At 40.9% G+C, this 15816-nt stretch overlaps 1 protein-coding gene across 6 annotated transcripts in view; it reads right to left on the bottom strand.

Annotated features, from left to right (window-relative positions):
• NAPEPLD (N-acyl phosphatidylethanolamine phospholipase D) overlaps window positions 1-15816 on the bottom strand; it is a 45914-nt gene that overhangs the window by 18966 nt on the left and 11132 nt on the right. Inside the window, exons 1-3 of one of the 6 annotated variants that reach the window (XM_042965022.1) lie at window positions 7242-7361; window positions 6245-6318; window positions 5817-6123 (exon numbers count right to left, since the gene is read on the bottom strand). In XM_042965022.1, coding sequence (XP_042820956.1) covers window positions 5817-6123; window positions 6245-6252 — 315 coding nt within the window. In that variant the 5' untranslated portion in view covers window positions 6253-6318; window positions 7242-7361. Of the gene's footprint in view, window positions 1-5816; window positions 6124-6244; window positions 6319-7241; window positions 7362-15143; window positions 15185-15816 lie in introns of those variants that run through there. The other 5 variants (XM_042965015.1, XM_042965016.1, XM_042965032.1 and 2 more) reach the window with 5 other exon arrangements.

The raw sequence follows: 15816 nt of genomic DNA, 5'->3' as shown, positions 1-15816 counted from the left end.
AGGGCTGTCAGCCCAGAAAGAACCCAGTGCTAAGAAACCAGCTTACAGTCTCTCCTCAGGAAAGCTGTTGAGAAGGAATGAGAAGGAGGGAAATAATCAGTCATAAATACATACAAAGTTAAGCAGGTGAAAAATGAGGCATTGCTAACCTTGGGGGGAAAGAGCATATTAAGAAAGGAGACATGGCTACGGTCCATGACTGGGTTCATCACAGTGATACAGTCACCGTAGCATATAAAGAGGTCAAGTAGGCCTGTGGGAGAGAGACGGGGAGGGGTACAGAGGGAGTTAAATTTGACACTAAACATGAAGGAACACAGAAACACTGCTTGGTTCCACACGTTAATATCTAAGTAGTTAAATTCACCGAATCAAAAAGTGGAATGATGGTTACCAGAGGCTGGGACGAGAGGGAAATGTGCAGTTTCTATTGCCAGGCCTAAAGTTTCAGTTGAGCACGATGAATAAGCCCTAGAGACTTGCTTGTTACAACACTGTGCCTACAGTCACCAATAATGTTTTGCACACTTAAAAATTCTGAGGGGGCTCAGTTGAGAGTCTGCTCTTGATTTTGGCTCAAGTCACGATCTCTTGGTTCGTAGTATTGAGCCCCACATTGGCCCCTATGCTGACAGTGCAGAGCCTGCTTGAAATTCTCTGCCCCTCCCCCGCTCTCTCTCAAAAATAACTATTTTCAAAAAAAAATTAAGAGGGTAGATCTCGTGTTAAGTGTTCTTACTACAATAAAGTTAAAATAAATAAAAGATGAAGGTAAGCTCCCAAGGAAACAACTTAAAGGTCTGTAAGCTGTTGCCTCCAGAGAGCGGGGACAGGTTACAGGAGCTGGTTAGAGGAACAGTATTTGTCTAATAAGCCTTTCAGCACCATGACTTCTTAGAAACTCTGTATACATGTAATTTTTATAAAGATAAAAAAGCAACATGTTAGCATACTACAGCAGAAATAGAATTGATGTTTTTCATTTTTTCAAAGGGCACCACTCTATTCTTCCATATTTTACATCTAAAGAGTGTATTATATTTTCAAAGTACTTTCATGTGTCATGTGAACCTCAAAATCCTAGGGACTAAACTGTCTTATCCTAACCTTATGGACAAAAAAACAAAACAAAACAAAACAAGCCCCCCCCCCCCCCCCCCCCCCGCAAAAAAAAAGTGCCTTGAGGATCTGTTGGAAATAAAGTCAAGTACTCAGTGAGGTATCCTGAACCTGAGCCTGGTTTCTGGACTCCGGGTATCCCACTTTTCCTACCAGTCCAGGATGCGTTTTCTCAGTTCCATGTCTGTCTCATACTCCAATGTGACCGTCCCTTAGTCACTTCTATAGTAGTGACTGGTAAGGACAGCCTCCTCCAACCAGTGAACCTCAGGACATTCTGCCTCCCTCCTTCTTTGAAATTCTCCAACTGTCTCTTCCCCCTCCCCCACCCTGGACTCTGGTAACTATAATCAACAATAACCAGACAAAGTCACTGAGCTTTCCAACAACCCAAAGCAATGACAGCGTCTCAACAGCATGAAGCCTGTGAACTGGCATGCTGCCCAGAAAAGGCAAGTATCAGAAATGGTCCAAGTTAAAGAAATGATTTTCTGACTAGCCAACTAAATGGTTTAGCTTTGTTAATGACCAATTTTCATTTTACTTAGACCTGTAAATTACAGGTTATATCATTATAACATATTAACATATGTTATAGGATATATGTTATAATGATATAAACTGCCTAATATATAGTAATTATAACCCTATGTGTATATTATCCTGTCTCCTTCCAAAACAATAATTTGAAGTTTTATTTCACTACACTTTAGCCCCCCAATGTCTAACAAAAACAATTTCCAGAATCTGATTACATTCTGAATGGACCCAATCATCTGAAGCAGGTATTCTTCATGTTTGGGGGGTGGTTTTCTGGAAAATGTGGAAGACTATCATATTTAAAAGTTGGTAAAAGTTAATAATTTTGCCAATGTAAAGGGATTAAACATGGAGCTTTAGTTACATATGAAAATAAGAAAAGTCAACATGCATCTGATCTAGTTCTTAGCTGTATGTGGAAACGAGGGGGAACCTAGATGTGTTTCTCTCGCAATGACGACTGTTACTGGCACTGTGCTTTTCTTCCTCACTGGATTGATGTATGAAGCAAACTAGGCATCAGCTTTCAGACCAGAAACATTTTCAAGAAAAATTGCCCAGGATCCTTCTGAGGCTTTAGAAAAAGAAGCAGCAGCAGCCATCACCTGACTGTGATACCATCTCAAACCTGGAAATTCTTCTGGCTTTGGGTATTTTAAAGACTCTTAGTTTTAAGTAAGAATAAACTCTGGCTTAAAAAAAATGGATGAATGGTTAAAGAAGATGTGGTATATATACACCATGGAATATCGCTCCTCCATAAAAAAGAATGATAACATGGATGGACCTTGAGGGCACTATGTGAAATAAGTTAGACAGAGAAAGACAAACACCATATGATTTCACCTTATGTGGAATCTAAAAAACGTGAACAAACAAGTAAATTTAAAAAAGAAAGACTCCTACACACAGAGAACAAACTGGCTTGTCAGAAGGGGTGTGTGTAGGGTACTGGGTGAAATGGGTGAAGGGGATTGAGAGGTACAAACTTCCAGTTATAAAATAAACTAAGTCACAGAAATGAAAAGTACAACATAGGGAATACTGTCAATAATATCATAATAATTTTTTTAAAGTTTCTTAATGTTTATTTTAGAGAGAGAGAGCATGAGCAGAGGAGGGGCAGAGAGAGAGGGAGACACAGAATCTGAAGCAGGCTCCAGGCTCCGAGCTGTCCACACAGAGCATGACGTGGGGCTCGAACTCAGGCACCGTGAGATCATGAGCTGAGCTGAAGTCAGACGCTTAACCAACTGAGCCACCAGGCGCCCTCTGTAATAATTTTGTACTGTAACAGAGGGTAACTACACTTATCATGGTGAGCGCTGAGTAATGTATATAACTGTCAGATCACTGTGTCACACATTTCAAACTAATATGTCAACCATACTTCAATTAAACAATTCTGCCTTTAAAAAAAAGTTTACACTTCATTAAAGAATGTAGTTCCCATCTCCACCCTAATTCCTTTCTCTGCTTTGTTATTCTTCAAAGCACTAGTCATATTTTAATACATATTTTACCCATTTGTTTACTATTTCTCTCTTCCACTGAACCCAAGGTCCAAGAATGCCACAGTGTCTTTCTGCTTTGTTCAAGGGTCTCCCTCTACTGCCCAGAACTGTGTGCTCACACAGCAGGTGCTCAATAAACAGTAACTAAATGAGGGGCGCCTAGGTGGCCCAGTCAGTTAAGCGTCCAACTTCGGCTCAGGTCATGATCTCACAGTCCCTGGGTTTGAGCCCTGTGTCAGGCTCTGTGCTGACAGCTTCGGATTCTGTATCTCCCTCTCTCTCTCTGCCCCTCCCCCACTTATGCTCAGTCTCTCATTCTCTCTCAAAAATAAACATTAAAAAATGTTAAATAAATAAGTAGTAACTAAATGAATGGATGAGTGAATGGATGAGTGAATGAATGAGGAAGGGCTTGAGAGAATCCATGAACTCACTGAAATTACAGTAAAAGGCAATGTGTTTATGTCCACATAAGGTGTACAGCTTTCATCAGACATTCAAAAGGAGCCAGGGTGGAAAAGAGCTTCAGAACCACTAGCCTGGCAAGTTCTCATTCAACCCAGTTTCTAGAATATCTCCAAATCCTTAGAACACACAGATGTATTTCTGCCTTCGTGTGATCGCTCACTTCCCATATGAAATGAAACAAATCTAAAATTACCACTGCTTGCCTCTGCAGTTTTAGAAGCTGTGGCTCAAAACCAGTAGGAAATTTACCCCAAACAGGTAGCCCCCTGCCCTACCCCTCCTCTTCACAACACCCTTCCATGTTGCTCTTCATATGGCTTCTTCAGAAGGAAAAAACAAGTGGGGGGAGGCTTCTTGTTCCTCCCGGCCTCAAAGCTGAAACACGTAATACGGTTTTATCTATTAATGCCCTGCCTGCCTCATTCTAACAAGGTGTTAGAAAAGCATTAATCATATTAATCAACTCTGTTAACTAGGATTAATACTGTGAACACTCCTTAGCATCAAAGTGTTAATACCGTTTTTAAACCCCATGTCCTTAAAAAGAAAAAGACACGCTTACCCAAGGATCTACCACCACCACCACAAGCAGCCACTCCCCCTGTTGTCTTTCCCACTGCAGATCAAGCCTTCAAGGATGCCCCCCACTCTTTTCATCTTGTCCCCCACTCCCAACATCAAGTTCTCTCTCTCTCTTTCTCTCTCTCTCTCTCTCTCTCTCCACTTCCTCCAAAGCCTTGTAGGACAGAGGTTGGTAGAAAAGAGAAGCCAAAGGAGACAGGTGGTAGAGAGAAGCAAGAAAATAAGAAAAAAGAGGGGGCAAGAAACAGCTCTTGCAATTGGGAGCCACCCACTCCCTGCCAAATGTAATCACACTGATCTAATAAACTGTATGCCAAATGTTAATTAGTTTCATCCTAAAGGGGCACCTGGGTGGCTCAGTCGGTTAAACCTCCCACTCTTGATCTCGGCTCAGGTCATGATCTCACAGTTTGTGAGTTCAAGCCCCGCATCAGGCTCTGTGCTGACAGCACGGAGTCTACTTGGGATTCTCTTTCTCCCCTCTCTCTCTCTCTCTCTCTGCCCCTCCCCTGCACATGAATGCTCTCTCAAAATAAGAAACTAAACTTAAAAAAAAAAATAAAGTTTCACCCTAGGTAAATATCATTTATTTAAAGGTCAGTGACCTACTGCCAATTTTTTAAGGTCTGGAAAGGTTATCCGAAGATTCCTTTCACAGTTTTAGCGGCCGTGTCCAAGGACGCCAAGCACTCTGGGCAAACACACATCAGGTTACTACTTGATGGGACATGCCATGCACATTCTCACCTCCATGACCTTGTTCATGCCATCATCCACCTGAAAACCACTGCCAAAATACTTTTTATCTTTTTAGGCCCGGATCAAATATCAAATTGCCTCCTCTGAGAAGCCATCTCCAGCCCTACCAGCTCGGATCCACCGCTTCCTTTCCTGTACTTTTTTTTTTTTTTAATTGTCAAGTTGGCTAACATACAGAGTATACAGTGTGCTCTTGGCTTTGGGAGTAGATTCCCTTAACTTACCGCTTACGTACAACACCCAGTGCTCATCCCAACAAGTGCCCTCCTCAATGCCCATTCCCCCCTTCCCTCCCCCATCAACCCTCAGTTTGTTCTTTGTATTTAAGAATCTCTTATGGTTTGCCTCCCTCTCAGTTTGTAACTATTTTTTTTCTTCCCTTCTCCCACGGTCTTCTGTTAAGTTTCTCAAATTCCACATGAGTGAGCACATATGATACCTGTCTTTCTCTGACTGACTTATTTCACTTCACATAATACCCTCCAGTTCCATCCACGTTGTTGCAAATGGCAAGATTTCATTCTTTTACACTGCTGAGTAGTATTCCACTGACTGTATGTGTTATGTATGTATATCACATCTTATTTATCCATTCATCCTGTACTTTGAAAGCACTCTATTCCTACCCCAATTGCCACCAGATCAGAGTGGTTCTTCATATACATACTTCGTTGCTAAGTTATGAACTTGAGGACACCTTATTCACTTTTTCTTCTCAGAACTTAGCCCTATGCCTTATCATATAAAAGGAGCTCAATTAACTAACTTGAGTGTCATGATACAATTCACAGCAAAATTAAGTGATAAGAGCCCCCCAGAAAAACCAAACGCTACCTCTTTGGAACACGGAACACTGCTGTGATCTTTCTCCATTATCAGCCATCTAAGAACATTTGGAATAGAGAGATTTTTCCAAGTTGGCCAAGGGTTGACAAATCTGCCATCCTTTCCTTTCTTTGATTTAGTTACATCTTCTTCTAGTCTGTAATCCAATTTGAAACTTTTCCTGGAAAACCTAGAAGAATCACTTCCTACAGAACTCCGTGCTGAATTTTGGCGTTTTCTTACTGCTTCTTTAGGATACTGGCTGCTTGTCATCAGAGATTGGTTGCTTTCATTTTCATCCATGTCCTTTTCAGAGCTAAAAAACAAAAAAGGGGGGGGGGGGACGGAGGGAATACTGACTTTAACATAAAGGCATTAAGACTCATTACACAGCATCCACAGTATTTCTTAGCTAATAAAAATTTTCTCAAACTTACAAGAACATTCTGTCTCTGTCAACGCAAACTTTCTTCCTGCAAAATACCACTTCTGAATCCAGAATTACTGCTTGCTAAATGGGAAAAAATGTTTGCTTTATCTTCTCTTGACAAACCATTTAGATATTCCATATCTGCTGTAACTGAAAGCAGTACTCCACCAGCCAGCATTTAAACACACGAATTTTTCCATTTCAATATCTTACAGAATTGAAGCACCTTCCTGAATGTGTAACATTTTCATACCTGAATTTTAAAAATACTATTGTTAATAATACATAGTGAGAAGGACTGCCTTAGTTCCTTGAGTATAACTCAGTAATTCCAGTGATTTATATAGAACTCCGCGAGGCCTGGTCATTTTTACTTTGAAAATAATCTTTAAAAAACCTTAGGGGCGCCTGGGTGGCGCAGTCGGTTAAGCGTCCGACTTCAGCCAGGTCACGATCTCGCGGTCCGTGAGTTCGAGCCCCGCGTCAGGCTCTGGGCTGATGGCTTGGAGCCTGGAGCCTGTTTCCGATTCTGTGTCTCCCTCTCTCTCTGCCCCTCCCCCATTCATGCTCTGTCTCTCTCTGTCCCAAAAATAAATAAAAAACGTTGAAAAAAAAAATTTAAAAAAAAAAAAAAAACCTTAAAAAAATAATTTTGCTTTGAAAATAATTACCAGTGCCCCTAAAAAAGCACACTGAGTTCAAGCCCCAGGAAAGGAAACAATAACAGTAATGGAGAAACATTTCAGTCATGTATTTAAGTGGTTAACAATACAAATTTGAATTAACTCAGATTGAGAACTGCCAAGACAGTGTAGTATGTATCCTAGCTGTATGACCTTAGGTAAGTTTCCTACCCTCTCTGTGCTTCGATTTACTCATTTATAAAATGGAGATAATACCACCATCTCTGAGGTTTATGGAGAGGTTTTAAAAAGCTAATACAAGCGAAGCCCTTAGAAACACGCATGTAACACGTATATAACAAATGTAACACATATACATACATGGTAACAGGTCTACAAATGCTAGCTGTTGCAGCTGACATTCCCACTACCACCACCACTGCCCCCAGACTCAAGGAAGCGAAATCCTTGATTTTGATCTATATAGGACTCCAGATACATAGAAGTGATAATATATTAAGAATATGCATTTAGGGGTGCCTGAGTGGCTCAGTCGGTTAAGCCTCCGGCTCTTGATTTCGGCTGAGCTCATGACCTCACATGAGTTTGAGCCCCGCGTGAGGCTGGGCATTGTGACGTGCGGAGCCTGCTTGTGATCCTCCCTCTCTCCATCTCTCTCTGCCCCTCCCTCTGCTCACTTGTTCTCTCTCTCAAAATAAACATAAAAAATTTTTTTTTAAAGAATAAGCATTTATATTGGGGCACCTGGGTGGCTCAGTCAGTTAAGCTTCCAACTCTTGATTTTGGCTCAGGTTATGATCTCACAGTTCATGAGTTCGAGCCCCATGTTGGGCTCTGCACTGACAGTGTGGAGCCTGTTTGGGATTCCCTCTCCCTCTCCCTCCCTCCCTCCCTCCCTCTCTGCTCCTCCCCCACTCACACACTCTTTCTCTCAAAATAAATAAATAAACTTAAAAAAAAAAAAAAAAGAATATGCACATATATGCCATGAATTTCATTTCTTTCCTATTCCACTAAACAAACATTTGCTTTCTGTCTAGTTTAAATGCACTGCATACACATAATACACTTCATAACCCCTGAGAAAATAAGCACAACAGAAAGCCAAATATTTTTATGGCCACAATGATGTTTACACAGAAATACCATCCAGGAGAGAAAGGGAAAGAACATGAACACTAGGATGAACACGTATGCTGAACTAAAACTTTTTCCCAAACCATCTATAGTAAAATAGTCTCTGGCCTGGACAATAATGGGTGTTAAGAAAAGAAACCAGGGCTGACAAAAGCTGAAGCACACACGTTGGTTGCTCAGCCGCTCACTGTCTGCTGCAGAGCCCGACTGCTAGGAGAGCCTAACAAGCTTTAGATCTGGGGCAACCACCCACCTCTCTCTAGTCCTCAATATTCTCGCCTGTAAAATACCTACTTATCTCATGGGGGTTCAAAGGATCAAATGACATAATGTACATAAAGGGACTGCCACCCACCAAATGATAATTCCTTTTTCCCTAATCCTGCTAACTGGCCATATACCTAAATTCCTTAAATTCCATCCGAAAGCAAAAAATCTGGGTGAGTTATCTCAGTTCTTCTCAAAGAAGTGCTCTACCTGGGTCATAATTAGGTTCAGGCCCAGGACTTTACAAAGCACTAGGGCAAATACCGTCCGTTTGAACCCCAGTACATTTAACAGATGCAAACACACCAAGTTGGGAGACTTTTATTTCCCCAACAGAGTAGTATGTCTAAGGGATGGCAGAGCTGACCTGATGCCACCTGCCCTTTGTGATGAAAATCGGCTTGTGAGATATGTGCATATTTATATAAACACATTTACACATATGTGTATATATACATGTACATATAAATACATACATAATATTGCTCCCAACTATGTAATAAATTTTTGGCCCAATGTTTTATTTTTAACGTTTATTGATTTTTGAAAGACAGCGACAGAGCATGAGTGGGGAGGGGCAGAGAGAGAGAGGGAGACACAGAATGTGAAGCAGGCTCCAGGCTCTGAGCTGTCAGCACAGAGCCTGACACGGGGCTCAAACTCAAGAGCTCAGATCATGACCTGAGCCAAAGTCAGAAGCTTAACTGACTTAGCCACCCAAGTGCCCCATTTTGGCTCATTGTTTTAAACAATTAGAGGATAAGGAGAAAGGAGAAATGAGCCCTCTGACTCAAAAACCACAAAAGCAAAGCCAAAACGGGGTTTTGGGACAACATCCAGCCATCCAATGTGGATGTAAGAAGTAAGGGAGGCTTGTGAGAGCCAACAGTAACGGTGTGAAGGATGGGATTAGATCTGGGACCTGGCCCCCCAAATAGCCAAAGTAATTTTGAAGAAGACCAAAGCAGGAGGCATCACAATCCCAGACTTTAGCCTCTACTACAAAGCGGTCATCATCAAGACAGCAAGGTATTGGCACAAAAACAGACACATAGACCAATGGAATAGAATAGAAACCCCAGAGCTAGACCCACAAACATATGGCCAACTAATCTTTGACAAAGCAGGAAAGAACATCCAATGGAAAAAAGACAGTCTCTTTAACAAATGGTGCTGGGAGAACTGGACAGCAACATGCAGAAGGTTGAAACTAGACCACTTTCTCACACCATTCACAAAAATAAACTCAAAATGGATAAAGGACCTTAATGTGAAACAGGAAACCATCAAAACCCTAGAGGAGAAAGGAAAAGACCTCTCTGACCTCAGTCGTAGCAATTTCTTACTCGACACATCCCCAAAAGGTAAGGGAATTAAAAGCAAAAATGAACTACTGGGACCTTATGAAGATAAAAAGCTTCTGCACAGCAAAGGAAACAACAAACAAAACTAAAAGGCAACCAATGGAATGGGAAAAGATATTTGCAAATGACATATCGGACAAAGGGCTAGTATCCAAAATCTGTAAAGAGCTCACCAAACTCCACACCCGAAAAACAAATAACCCAGTGAAGAAATGGGCAGAAAACATGAATAGACACTTCTCTAAAGAAGACATCCAGATGGCCAACAGGCACATGAAAAGATGCTCAATGTTACTCCTCATCAGGGAAATACAAATCAAAACCACACTCAGATATCACCTCACGCCAGTCAGAGTGGCCACAATGAACAAATCAGGAGACTATAGATGCTGGCGAGGATGTGGAGAAACGGGAACCCTCTTGCACTGTTGGTGGGAATGCAAACTGGTGCAGCCACTCTGGAAAACAGTGTGGAGGTTCCTCAGAAAATTAAAAATAGACCTACCCTATGACCCAGCAATAGCACTGCTAGGAATTTACCCAAGGGATACAGGAGTACTGATGCATAGGGGCACTTGTACCCCAATGTTTATAGCAGCACTCTCAACAATAGCCAAATTATGGAAAGAGCCTAAATGTCCATCCACTGATGAATGGAGAAAGAAATTGTGGTTTATATACACAATGGAGTACTACGTGACAATGAGAAAGAATGAAATATGGCCTTTTGTAGCAACGTGGATGGAAGTGGAGAGTGTGATGCTAAGTGAAATAAGCCATACAGAGAAAGACAGATACCATATGGTTTCACTCTTATGTGGATCCTGAGAAACTTAACAGAAACCCATGGGGGAGGGGAAGGAAAAAAAGAGGTTAGAGTGGAAGCGAGCCAAGGCATAAGAGACTCTTAAAAACTGAGAACAAACTGAGGGTTAATGTGGGGTGGGAGGGAAGGGAGGGTGGGTGATGGGTATTGAGGAGGGCACCTTTTGGGATGAGCGCTGGGTGTTGTATGGAAACCAATTTGACGATAAATATCATATATTGGAAAAAAAAAAAAAAAAAAAAAAGATCTGGGGCCTGGCCTGAGACGTTAAGGAGGTCTGGCTACACTGTAGGCAATGAAGAAAAACTGAAGGAGGGGCGGCGCCTGGGTGGCTCAGTCAGTTAAGCATGATTTCCGCTCAGGTCATAATCTCACAATTTGTGGGACTGAGCCCACATCAGGCTCTGAGCTAACAGTGTGGAGGCTGCTTGGGATTCTCCCTCTCCCCCCCCCCCCCCTCTCTACCCTGCTTCCTCTCTCAAAATAAATAAACTAAAATTAAAAAAAAAAAAAAGAAGGAAAAAGAAAATTGAAGGAGCTTAAAAAGGAGATAACCCACAGCAGGATAAAAACAAAAGGCTGTGGCTAAACACTGGAGCCAGGGAGATAAACTTGTGAGTAGGAATGGGCAGCCCAGAAAATCCAGTAGTAGCAAAGCACGCTGTTACATGTTTGGCACATTTCATTTAAATTAACGCTCCTGGCAAAATTTCAGGGTAGGTAGGATAATCCCCATTTCTAACTGAAACACCAAGAGGTAGAGAGCAGCCCTCTCAAAAGATGAGAAGGCAGTGACAGTGAGAAGAGAAAGAACCGAATAAATCCAAGAGATAAGAGGATGAATCAGTAAGACCTGAGTCTCTAAATGGTCCCGAACTTCAGACCATTTGTAAGGCAGGGTGGGGGATAGGTAAAAAAAAAAAAAAAAAAAAAAAAAAAAAAAAAAAAAAAAAAAAAAAAAGGGGTGGGGGCAGGATCCAGAAACGACAGCACCAATAACTGAGTAAAGGAATTAGGGGAAAGCTAGTGTTTGGAGTACATAAGAGAAGGTGGAATTATGACCCAGTGAGCTTGCAAAAGGGTTTGAGACAACAGGAAAGAATCCAAGCAGAAGTACTCACGGACACCAAATGGAAATGATGACCCTGGGACCCAGGTTGCTTTGGGGGTGATAAAAGCGAAGGTAAGAGAACAGAGAGGTTTTCAGGGACCCGGGAGTAAAATGAAAGTGAAAAATGGGTTCACTGATCTGCTTAAACCTGAACAACAAATTTTCTCAAAGTTGTCTTTTCATGTGTCCCCATTTTCTTTCCTCCCATCCACTCAGGCTCTCACCCCAATCAATTCTGTTAAATAGTTTTCTCGCAAAAAGCCATCCTCTCTCAACACGCCCTTCACCCCAACACACACAAAATCCAGTCTTCAGAAATGATACTTTTAAAAGCAAATCTGATAAATAAAACAGAAAAACAGAAGATTGCCTTGGTTCTCAGAATGAGGGCAAAGGTCAGGAAGATGGTCTATGAAGGTGTTTCTAGCCCTGCCCACACTCTCCCCTACTTCAAACACAAGCCTTAATCTTTCTCAAATGCATCATGTTCCTACCTCGGGCCACCTATTGCTATCACAGGGCCTTTGAGCATGATTTTTAAAATATTGAGTACTCAGAGATATATCCCCAGGATTATGTACTACCGTGTAAGTGTTCAAGCAACACAAAATGTTGGTGCTATGTTGTGCCATTTCACACTATGCACTGTGAGTGTGAAACGATAAGAAAAAAACAGGACATGGAAACCTGAACTATCACAATCTGGACTTGTTCACCTGGAGGAAAAGTACTGGCAGTCCATTCAGTGAACATGCAAAGTGACAAGGTCTATCAACAGGTGCTCCAGTGACAAAGTGAGCCTCAGCCAGTGGAGATGTATGGAGCCTGCCTGAGAGCTGGGTCACGTGAGAAGGCTCCTCATCAAATCTGTCTTCTGGTCACTATGTAGTGGACGGTGACAATCTTACAACGGTCATCTCTAAACACCAAAGATAAAATGATGGGAAAACTAGGACTGAAGATGAGCAGGTTCTACGTATGGCCCTGCCAGTCGCTAGCCCTCAGCTTTGCAAACTCAGACAAACCCCTTAACATATCCAGACTGGAGTTTCCTTAATTAAACATAGCAAATCTCCTCATTATTTCTGGTTATAGATCTCTCTCCAAATTTAACAATGTAAGTAAAAATTCAGCCTTGATCTCTGGCCAACAGTAAGTGAAAGGAGATGTGTGAACTCATGAGTTCAAAACTGGATGAGGTTTACACCATCAGCATTATTTACATTATGCTAATTTTCATCCAATTTTAGGCACCATGAATGAATGGTAAGGTACACTGTTATTTTATGTGCCACTAAGAAAGTAACAATATCAATTATAATGTCACACATCATATGATATAACCTGCTATCAGTGGTGTTCAAATGTGCATAAAATGTCTGTCTTGACATTGATGAAATACACCAGTTTTTACATGGAAATATAAATTCTGGAAGAGGAGCAAAACATTAACCTTGGTAATTAAATATAATCAGAACCACAATTAATTTGTGGACCCTCCTTTCCTCTGTGAACAACTAACTTTGTGACCAATAGCTAAATTTGGACTAAAAAGCTAGAATCCAGAAGCAAATTTAAACAAAGCCCTATGACAACTAATATAAAATATAAATGCTCTTCGGGGTGCCTGGGTAGCTCAGTCGGTTGAGCGTCCGACTTCAGCTCAGGTCACGATCTCGCGGTCCGTGAGTTCGAGCCCCGCGTCGGGCTCTGGGCTGATGGCTCAGAGCCTGGAGCCTGTTTCCGATTCTGTGTCTCCCTCTCTCTCTGCCCCTCCCCTGTTCATGCTCTGTCTCTCTCTGTCCCAAAAATAAATAAACGTTAAAAAAAATTTTTTTTTAATATAAATGCTCTTCTTTAAAGAACAATTTGTGGGGAGCCTGGGTGGCTAGTCGGTTGAGCATCCGACTTCGGCTCAAGGTCACGATCTTGCGGTACATGAGTTCAAGCCCCATGTCAGGCTCTGTGTGGACAGCTCAGAGCCTGGAGACTACTTCAGATTCTGGGGTCAACCTCTTTCTGTCCCTGCCCCACTCATACTCTGTTCTTTCTCTCAAAACTAAATATTAAAAAGAGGCCTCCACAGCTTCATAGTAAAGAATCATGTGTTACAAAAAGGACAACATAAATTCTATCTAGTAATTATCAACTACATTCTCCACATTTCTCTGAAGATTAAGTGCCTACTTAACAGGAGAGGAACTTACCCCAATGTCTCTAACCAAAGAGAGATCTGAACTGTGACATTTGGTGAAGACAAGTGTGCCAAGTACAAATATTTTATTTCAATAACTGCACACATGGGTAAAACGCTTTCAAAAAACAAGAACTCTCTATTTCAAAAGCAAATGTTTTACCCTTTCTTTCTTTGACATTTAAGATTTGCCAGCTGCCTAGAAGTGAATGCATTATCATTTTAAAAACTGAAGAAAAAAATTACATTAGTACAATGTACGTTTGGGATTTCAACATACTCCTAAACCATGACATTGCAAATCATTATTCCTAAAGGTGACATTTAATAAATATTAATTGAGTGGCTATCCATTACATACCAACAAAGATGCTGACACTAAATCTGGAAAACATTCAGAACTGTATTTTCAGATATCTAAAAATAACAGGAAATCCACAATTTTATATCTGTGGTCCTATCTATAGTGAAGAAAAGGGTCCTTTTAGTGCAATGCTAGATAACATAGCTAATGAAACTATTTCAATTCACTGAAACGTCTGCAAAGGGCTTCCATAAATTAAATTAAACTGTTTCCATCCTTCACATGCAATACAGGCTTCCCTTGAGACTGGTATTAACCCCCACATGCCTATCGGAGTCTGGTGGGAGGGTAGATATGTCCAAGAGTGAGAAGTACACTGGCTAATGAAAGGGAGAATGTTCTGTGGGAGGTATGTGCACCACATACGTTAACAAAGAAATTACCACATTGTTTGTTTTCTAGGACTTTCTTTTACTCACTTTGTTGACTTAACAACCAGTTTCACTAAAAAGCTAAGAAAGCAAAGCAAATAACTTAATATACAATACCTGGGAGCACACTAAAACAAGTTATGACAACTTTTAATAACAGAATATATATGTGCATACATGTGTCCATTTAGATAGATGTATATATAGGATAAATCTATATACCACACCAAATAATTTACCTTCACACAAGTGAAAAGAACATTAGTTGGGAGTGTAAAAGGACTCCAGTTTTACCACTAACTACAGAGATATTAGCACAGGTAAAGTAACCTAACCTCTCTAAACGTGGGCTTCAGCACCTATTAAAGAGAACTCCTAAATATCCCCTTGAAGGACAGTAATGAGAAGCAATGACGTCATGGAGCAGTATCTCCAACCACTATCCAAATACAAATTGTTACGTTCAGTAGAAAAGTAAATCATGTGATAACCAGAAACTTTTGATCCAATTGAGTTGTTTTTCAAAATGAAAAATAACACTTCAGAATTCTAGATAGATTTAAAAAGAGTCCTAAAATCTTTCTTTCCTTAAAAACTTTATGTTAAAAAAAAAGTATTTGGGGGGCACCTGGATGGTTAAGTCAGTTAGGCATCCAACCCTTGATCTCAGCTCAGGTCTTGATCTCAGGGTTGCACGTTCAAGCCCCCAGATGCTGGGTGTGGAACCTACTTTAAAAAAAAAAAAAATTATTTTTATAAAAAGTCTAAGTTTCCTCACCCTTTATAATAATCAAAGTATTGTGTTTAAAAAAAAAAAACTTCAAATCTGTCTTATAAAGTGTTCATCTGATTATAGACAGAAAAGTTACTTCAATACTTCAACAAATGATAAAGTTAATTCACACATCAGGATCCACAGAATGGAGGCTGCCCAGGTGGCCTGGCCCACAAATCTAAACTCAAGTCAGCCTGCACTTACAGGAAACCCATCAGAGAATCCTAACGCACATCAGCCACAATCCTCCAACTCAGCTTAGCTAGCTTACCTTACCCTAAAAACAGGACCTGCTAGCCTTGTAAGAAAATCCCGACCTCCTTCCCAATCACACACTGTTTCCACATCACCTCTTCTGTGCCCTATAAAATGGACTATTGTAAAAAATGTCTCAGAAAGAGTGCTCCACGACTCCTGAAGCACTGTACTCCCCAGATCCATGGATTTTTTCTTCCCTTAAAGACATTGAATTTGTTATGAAATTGTGTTATTTTTGTCATTTGACACAAGTAATTCACAAAGAAAT

This window comes from Panthera tigris, chromosome A2 (assembly GCF_018350195.1).
Source record: "Panthera tigris isolate Pti1 chromosome A2, P.tigris_Pti1_mat1.1, whole genome shotgun sequence".
NCBI lineage: Eukaryota > Metazoa > Chordata > Mammalia > Carnivora > Felidae > Panthera > Panthera tigris.
This window is presented reverse-complemented; position numbering and strand designations above follow the sequence as displayed.